The following is a 9,087-nucleotide window of genomic DNA, read 5'->3' as shown; positions in this document are numbered from 1 at the left end:
ATATTAGTTATGTAAAACCAATCCGGTGGAGTGATTTTGCTGAAAATGGAAGATCTATAAAACATCTTAATATCTATTTCAGTGATTTTACTACTGCTCTAGCAGTCTAGAACATTAAAAATGACACCCTTTTGCAGGGAACAGACCTAGTGGAGAAACTAACTTAGTGAACTGGAAATTTAAATCTCAAATGAAGTTTATAAAGCAAATCAAAATCGAAATAAATTGAATAGCAAATTAAATTTCAGGATAGTTGACAAGTGATACCTTTGCGAGTTTTTTTCCCTTTTTTTCCTTTCTATGGACCGCTCTTGTGTCTTTTGGAAGACTCTCCTCTTTTTTTTTTTTCCGAATGGGATCTTTAACAGTTATGTTCACTTGTTGAATATCTTCGTCATCTCTTTCAAGCAAATTCCTTTCATAAACATCTTCCATGCTACTCGGCTGGGTCGTCGAGTGAGACTTAATCTCTTCTAGAACCCTCAATAACGCTTGTTTTGTAACTATACTTAGTTCCTCATTTACACAACCACTTTTAGCTACCGATAATGCTAAGTGAGACAACTCACTATAACGTGTATATAGCGACGGATCGCAATCAACCATTATGTTATTTCCCTGAGAATCAAATACTACAATAATATTTGACGCCTCTATGGTCCACCTCTTTAGGTAATAATGAGATGGGAGATCAAATAACTTTAAATGGCGAAGTACTTTCAAGATATGAGCACATAATATACCGGAAAATTCAAATTTTCTGCAGCTAAACTGAAATGTAAGGTTAGAGGAAGTGATACGTACTGTACGAGGCTCCCTTTCTCCAATATATGATGATACTTTATATATGTTTGTTGTTCCGTCATCAGTATCGAGTTCAAAATAAAGATCAACGAGCCTCAGAAGTTCCGAATGGAATTCATTGAAAGTATTTCGAGTATATATTTCAGCCGCTTTTTTTTCTACTTCCCATACTGATGTCAGGTCTGGTTGCGTCGACACAGATATGTGGTCCGCTTTTCTAGCCTTTTCACGCCGCGCATCCACTATTTTATTAGACTGGACCACAAATTCTGAAAGAGTTTGTTTCTTCTTAAAGTATTTCTTGAAGTAATTATTAATACTCTCGCTTCTTTGAGTGGTTGTCATACCAGCACAAAAATGTTCTCTTCCGTATACTTGTGACCATTTGTCACGTAACTTGAACAAGTTATTCAACCATTTGTTATCTTTTAAGTCGTATGTTTCAAGTAATTGCTCCCAGCCCAACAAAAACTCATCCTCAGTCTCGTAATCATAAATACATTTTCTAAAATCACTTGCAAATGATTTATGAGTACCAAATATATTTGACAAATGCTTGGAAGCATTTTGAAAAATATGCCGTAAACACAAACGATGATGAGCATTAAGAAATACCTGTTTAATTGTTGTAGCCATCTGACTTGCCTGATCAGTGAATATAGTTTTCATTTCTTTTCCTTCCATTACATCTAGGAATGTTTCAAACAACCATACAAATGAATCTGTAGTCTCGTTTTTTAGTAAAGCACATCCGAGAAGTATAGTCTGACCATGATTGTTCACCCCAACAATTGGTGCAAATGGCATGTCATAACCATTAGTCTTAAATGTGGTGCCAAAACAAACAACATCGCCAAAAAGTCTATAATGTAGTCTAGATTTATCATTGCACCAGAAACAATTCATAATACGGTCGTCATCGCCAACTTGAATAGTGTAGAAAAATGACTTATTTTCTTTTTGCTTTCTTTTGAAATAAGCTAAAAGAACTTTCGCATCACCTTCTTTTAGATGATCAATACGTTTTGCCTGCACCAAATTATTACAATCTTCTTGAGTAAAATTAAGATTTTGCGGCCCTCCTGCTTCTTCGCTCATATACGAAAAAATCCTAGTTGCTCCAAATCCTGCAGAAACCATATTATTTATTAAAGTAGCTTGAGCAGGTTGTATTTTTCTTTGTGATCGCAACAAATGCACCTTATCTTGGGAAGAAAGCTCATGGTTATGCTCCGTCACAAAACTCACAATAGAATATGTTTCGTCGTCATTAATCCTAATTCACATTCTTGCCATACAACCAGTTCGCTTCAGCGCTCGAGGTTTAGTTGGTGTCCCCCTAGGGTGTTTTTCGCGTTCTCCTCCACGCGAACAACAAAATATCCTTCCCATAACTTCTTTATCTGCTTTTCTTTTTGAAGCATATTGTTTTCTCACGCTGAATCCAACTGTCCTTGCATAAGCATTATAAAATTCATATGCATCATCGTCAGACTTGAAGGTTCGTCCCATTATGTTTTCGTCATTTTCCATAGGCTTTCCAGTAACCACACTCACTTCGGTAATTGTTTGAACATAGTTCTCCTCCGATATAGATTCTCCTGGATCAGCAGTTTCATTCAAATCAATTGAATAACTTTTTTCTCTTGCTCTTCTATTCTGTTGATAGAAAAATAAGTTATAAATTGGTTAAAATTTAGAAAAAATATAGATGTCTGGATAGCATAGCCATGTGATATAGAACGAGATATCAGTGAGATCGTGAATAATTAGTCTTAGAGTTTAGATCAAGAACTTACATCTGCTTGAAGAACCGTAAATAACAGAGGAAAACAAAGTTCAGGTTTTCAAAAGATCTTTTCAATATCAGTGAGATCGTGTTTTATTCGTTTCCATATATCATCGGTTGGTTTGACCGGTTAGTTATTACTTTAGATACTTGATGATCTTTATTCTGGAATTAATGGAGGGGTAATTTGGGAGTGTACAATCACAATTAAAGTTAGTTATAAACCGTCCAAATTAAGAAGAAAAACTGCCGGCTTGTGATTGATCCCCACATCCCCTTCGGATTTCGCCCCATCAAAAATTTTCTCCTAAATACCAAATATAGCGCATCATATAGATAACAAATAGTTCGATATGTTCTCATATTTCGGTTGTCTCCTGTGCAGATTTTGAATAGATTTAATGATAAGTCATAGGATGTAGGGTCCAATGAAGTAAATAAATAAATGTCCATGGACTTTCAACTAGTCTCATTTATCACTTCAAAAATATTTGCCACATAAATAAGCCATCACAATCCGAGGTTCAACCGAACAGTTACCATCAATCAGCTGTTAAGATTTCAACTATGACCATATATATAATGTTTATAGCTAAGTCTTAAGCCAGTACGACTTGGTATCTTGTTTTATAAAAAGAGTGATATATTTCCACTCACCAGGGTCCGAAGAACTAGGAATCCAATATGTCATATTCTGTTAGAGCAACCACAGTGGGCGAGTACAACCAAATATTTGGTCAAAAAACGAGACATAGCGGACGAATTATCGATTAAAATCCGGACCAAAGATCAAATTTCAGACTATATTTGGTCCAACACCAAGACCAAAATCAAATATAGTCGAGCGAACGTATAGTTAACGCCCCACCACCAGACGGGTGTATAGTTAACACTCCACACCAGGCGTGCATAAAGTCCCCGCTCCATACCAGGTGTGCTTTATACCTCCGCCCCATTTTTTTTTTTCTTTTTGGTGGGGCGGGGATTATACTTCCGCCCCACTCTTTTATTTTATTCACTTTATATATGTGACGGGCTTTATACCTCCGCCCCATTTTTTTTTTGTTTTTTGGAATTTCTTGTTTTTTGGATTCTCATCGGGTCTACGTATAGTTTACACCCCACACCAGGGGAATGTATAGTGCACGCTCGACGATATTTAGTCTTCTCCCCGTGGCGTCACACACCAGACTAAACTCAAATTTAGTCGTTTTTTTGGTCTTTAATCTTTGATTATACTCGCACCACTGCAGTTGCTCTTAGCTACATTAAAATAGGTAAGAAGAAGGTTCCACTTATTTGCCACCCATATTTTTCCTATTTACCACCCATCTTAGAATTTTTAAAACTATCTTGCTTTTCAATTGTGTTTTTCCTACTCACCACCTATAAAAAGTCAAACATAATACAGATCAATTGACGATATGAATTTTTTTACAAAATTTAACAATACCTTTTAGCCATTAGATATTTTAAAGTTCACGACTGAGATTTGATCAACTTGTTTGAAAAATCTACACGTGACCCATAAACTCTGTTCCATGAAAAAAAATAAAACAGAAGAAAACTCAATCAAGCAATTAAAAATGAAAAATGCATCTTAACATCGATAAGACTGTATGATTAAATTCTCCACAGGTCCATTTGTGAACCACAAACAAGAATACAAGATTGAAATTTTGTCTCACTTTGTCTTCATAAAAAAATAAGTACGATTGATTTTCTTTTGAGAAAAAAATGGATTCATTAAGATTGGCGCATGGGTGTAAATGATTTAATGGAAGAAGATAAACTTAATCGATAGGTATAGGTATTCAGAACCATGACTTTGGTTGTGGTTGATGAAAAATTCGATGAGTTTTGGTTATACACGGTTCCCATAAATCTATATATGAGTTCTCCAAATTCACTTTTAAGTTCTTTAAATTTGTAAAACTTGAATAATTTAAACTCTCCTTCTTAGATTTATAGGGTTGATCATAATCGATCAAAAAGTTTCTTTTTTGTTCTTTGAACAAAAAGAAAGGAAGAAGAAACATAGCATACAGAAGAGATAGGAGAGAAGAATGATTGTTTTAGTGTTAGTTTCTTTTTGTTTATAATTTGGGTGGTTTTAGTGTTGATATGAATAAAAATGTCAAACAGCAGCATTCAGGATAAGTGGTAAATAGGATAAATAGGGAAGGCAATTAATATCCTAGCTAAATTGGGGCCTGTGACACTTAATTAGGGCCTATGAATTTTTTCATCCATCTCATAAAGAATGATAAGGGGTGTCTAAGTTTGATGAAACTATTATTTTATCCTCTATCAAATATTAATACTACTAATCTGTCCCCTTCAAATCCTAATCATAAAATTTAAAACTAAAATCAAAATCATAAAACTAAAATCATAAAATTTAAAAACTAAAATCAAAAATCAAAATCATAAAACTAAAATCATAAAACTAAAAACTAAAATCGAAATCAAATTCATATCCATCTCCACTTCAACGGATTCTTCTTCTTTTCTTCTCAACCCAATCCTATAAAGTAGGTTTTAGTAACATAAAATTGCTCAAAAATTGAAAATTTTTAAATCAAAATTTTCCTGGTTTATCAGAATCGGTTAACGTTAATGTATATGTGATCCGATTGCAAATAGAAACGGTTATGTTCATGCCCACACAGACCGATTGCCCTTGATATGTTTTCTGATTCGAGAAATTTGAACCAGAATCGGATTACATTAGCACTTATAAAAACCGATTGTTGATGTAAAATGTTATAATCAGATTTTATATGTGTGTCGAGTAAACCGATTGTTGTTCTCAATTTTTCTGTATCTTTTTTTTTTGTTAGAATCGGATTACATGAGCATTCTTATAAACCGATTCCTGTTGTGCAATGTCAGGAATCGGTTTTTACATATGTATCGTGTAAACCGATTCTGGTTAACCCATTTTTTTCAGTTAATACTCGATCATAAAATGAGTATGAAATCATACTCGATTTCATTTCATTAACTCGGGTATAGGATGAATTTTAATTTTATTTGATGTTTAACAACACATAATTCATAGATAAAAAAGAGAAAATTTACCCACAATCGGTTTACGTTCATGCCAATATAAACTGATTATGGGTAGTCGGTTGATTTTCATGTCCATATAAATCGATTCTGGGTAGAAGCTAATTTCAAAAAATCCATGTATGATTTTGAGGTTACAATCGATATATGTTTTTGGCAACATATACCGATTCTGAGTTGGTGTTCTTCAAAAAATTTCAAAATTTCAAATTTATTCATGTTCAGATGATTAATTAACACAAGTTAATTTCACATCTAACACTATATTTTACCACTAATCACCCTAATTAACACTAATTAATCAGGGATAAACTAGCCATTAAAAAAATAGTTGGTTAAGGGGTTTCTATGAATTATTTCTTAATGATCCTATTTTTTCATCTAGCTATATGACCCAATTTAGCCAGGATTAAGATGAGTGGCAAATAGAAAAAGGATGGATGGCAAATAGGTGGAACCAACAAGAAATAAGTTTTGTGCTCCTAGTTTTCATTGTATCCGTAAGCTGATAGGAGCCTCATTGAATTCTCATCCTTTATTTTAAATTTTTACTTAAAATGATCTTTAGTTTTCATTGTATCCCTAAACAAGGGATGACTGGAGCGTTATGGACTCTAACTTAACCGATACTTCTAACAAACTTCTACAATTTCATTTGGGATAAACAAGGGATGACTGGAATTCTTTGGGATCCGTGGTTAAAATACCAAACACTAAAATATATACATATATTATATACGAGGAAAGATTCATGGACACTCTTAAATGGACGATGTCAGATATGATTTGTTCCATTTTTTTCACAAAATCCAAACGACAATGAGTTTAAGTCTAATATTTTGATGATATATTTTTCTTATAAGACGGTACATTCCTACAAAAAAATAATGAATTCGAGACAACAAACCTTACTATCTACCGATCTTAATATCAACCGTTAATTTTGAACGAATGATATTCAAAGGGTTAATGGTGGTTTTATACATTTCAAATTGTGCTCATTTATATATAATTTGGATATCCATTATTTAATTAGAGTATCTGCTTCCAGAATTAACAGTTGATCCATATGATTGTATCTATGTATCTATCCATATCCACAATTTTTTTTATTATGTCTTTTTTTTAAAGAAATATTATTTTTTTGTTTCACTTTTTCAAATTTTAGTTAAAAATGATTACCAAAATAAGTGAAAAAATACGACAAACTCACTGTGATATTCAGAAGATGGAGGCCAAACAAGAAAGTTATCAACCTCAATATAGGATCACGTAATCCCTCTTTTTCTCCACCAGATTCTATCAAATTATGGGTGCAATGCACCGACGTATAATAGTAATCTTGGCCTGTTTCTTATTTTCTCATGCTTCAAAAAAAAAAAATATATATAGTTGAAATTCTATACAAAAATCATATCATATGTAAACATATGTTTATCTTAATTTCCTGTATCATTTGATTAGTATTATAGTTTTTTTCAAAACTTCTTCTCTTGTCTTTATTTGTTTATGATATTGCATAGGAAAATATTCAGTTACGCGGATAAAATTTGGTTACAAGTGGTAAAAACTACGATCTATTCAGGTTTGCAATGATATAAAAATGTTGTATAGGTTCTTCGATTCAGATAAGGGGATTTACCTCCTTGAGTGAGATCCAACTAACTATGCGGTCAATGGCTTCATGACTTCCCTAGATAAAGGTCTCGGTTGTCGCAATTTAATTGGATTTTTATTCAGAAGGATCGCAAGAAAATGTAGAAGTGAAACGGCCTTTTATCAAACTTACATTTAGCCGAACTCAAATTCACCAAAGACTCTCTTACAAGTACGGCCAAAATTTCAAAGTTTACCGAAATCCATATTCATATAAAAAATAAAAAAAAAACAATAGTCGCCACTTGATCAACTAGATTCGTACAATGGGATTTGATAACCCCTATTAGCCTAATGATCTATTCATTTTTGATAGCCAATTAATACACTTTATATGCGAAGTTGGCTGCTGAAGGAGTTGATAACTTCCCTAGTTCTTTCGTTTCGACGCATGAAATCCCACCACAGATCAACTTCATAATATGGTGTTGTGTGCATGGAAAACTCAACTCCTTTCACATGCTTAACCATAAAAGGATGATATTATATGACTGTTGTGTTGTGTGTTAATGACTATGAAATTTGACCGGATATTTGCTCAAGATATCTCACAGGCTCTGGTCTTTACAAGTTCCTAAGGAAGGTGGGAATGGTGTTTGCTAACTTGATGAAGAACTTAACTTACTTCTTCTTCTAGAATTCATCACACGGCAGCAGGCTCTCCTTAAGTGATCTGGGAGTTCATCCCTGCGACAGTAGTTTGGATTCTGTGGAGGGTGAGAACTTGCCAAATATTCGTAGAAAGACATTGCTTTAAAGACTGATAGTGGCTTGAGTACAGATGATAAAACTTTGATTTTATCTTGGCAGGAGACTTGGCAACAGAGTGCACTTGAGCTCTGTAAGTTCAGTTCACAATTGGGAGACAATTTTTATGTGATAAATCAGAGTTGGCAGATCTTACGGAGGTTAGTAGAGTGAAACAAAGGAAACTTCTTCCACATTTTAGGGAACAAATTAAAGTCAGCAAGATCACGAATATTCCCAAGGCTAATGTTTCGCTACGAAAGGATACTAACGTTTCGTTAAGAAACAATATTCCAAGAAACAATATCTATACAGATATTCCAAGAGGGCCGGGTCATCATGGAGCTAAAAGGCGTAACGTGCGGAGCAAGAAAAGGCGGATCAAATACACACAAATATGGAGACCAGTTGTTCCCGTGGACATTATTAAGGAGCTGGCATCTGACATGGATATTGACACGGATCTTGACGTGGAATCCACGGTAACTTCATACCCTCTTGTCATCCCATCCTTTAAACTTTCGATAGATGCTTCAACTCCAGAGACTCCTCCATTGATGATACATACTATTTCACCCAGCATTAACACAACCTCAACATATTTCACTCCACCAATATCCACTACATCAACCAGTGTCAGTATTTATATGAACCCTGTAATAGAAACATCCAACCAACACTCCATCATCCCTTTCAACCCAACACAAATACAAACCATAATCCATACAACGTGTGATACAAATCCCACGACGTTGTTTACCTATTTAGGCAAAGCTTTCAACCTAAATCAACCACAACGCTTTATCATACCTAACTGGTTAATTATGGAGGTGAATCGTCTCTTTGCTCTAGGTGTGAACTTGGGTATTAGTTTTCAGACAATGCCTAATCATTCTAGAAAGTTTCTCCTATCTGCTATCACCACTTCAGGACCTGTACTAAAACCAATACCTATTGCGCCTACAAAGAAATTCCCGACAGAAGACTTTGCAGTTCAACAGATAATTCATATAGATGGG

General features: G+C 34.2%; 2 protein-coding genes across 2 annotated transcripts; both read right to left on the bottom strand.

The window, feature by feature from the left end:
• Positions 1–237: 237 nt before the first annotated feature.
• On the bottom strand, positions 238–1,944 carry LOC113280246 (protein FAR1-RELATED SEQUENCE 5-like). Its single transcript, XM_026528896.1, has one exon. It carries the CDS (start codon positions 1,942–1,944, stop codon positions 238–240), a length of 1,707 nt encoding a protein of 568 aa, XP_026384681.1.
• A 141-nt stretch (positions 1,945–2,085) lies between these two features.
• LOC113280245 (protein FAR1-RELATED SEQUENCE 6-like) lies at positions 2,086–3,549 on the bottom strand. The gene is made up of 2 exons (XM_026528895.1): positions 3,523–3,549; positions 2,086–2,463 (listed from the first exon to the last, which is right to left on the bottom strand). Exons 1-2 carry the CDS (start codon positions 3,547–3,549, stop codon positions 2,086–2,088), a joined length of 405 nt encoding a protein of 134 aa, XP_026384680.1.
• Positions 3,550–9,087: the final 5,538 nt, after the last annotated feature.

Source organism: Papaver somniferum, chromosome 5, assembly GCF_003573695.1.
Source record: "Papaver somniferum cultivar HN1 chromosome 5, ASM357369v1, whole genome shotgun sequence".
Classification (NCBI taxonomy): domain Eukaryota; kingdom Viridiplantae; phylum Streptophyta; class Magnoliopsida; order Ranunculales; family Papaveraceae; genus Papaver; species Papaver somniferum.
Note: the sequence above shows the minus strand (reverse complement) of the source record. Positions and strands in the feature narration are given on the sequence as shown.

Bases quoted from the DNA above. Each gene is read 5' to 3' on its own strand.
- LOC113280246 (XM_026528896.1), bottom strand. From the start codon at position 1,944: ATGGTTTCTGCAGGATTTGGAGCAACTAGGATTTTTTCGTATATGAGC.
- LOC113280245 (XM_026528895.1), bottom strand. From the start codon at position 3,549: ATGGGGCGGAGGTATAAAGCACACCTG. The intron at 2,464-3,522 runs GTATGGAGCGGG...TTCTATCAACAG, and splicing joins GGAGGTATAAAGCACACCTG to AATAGAAGAGCAAGAGAAAA.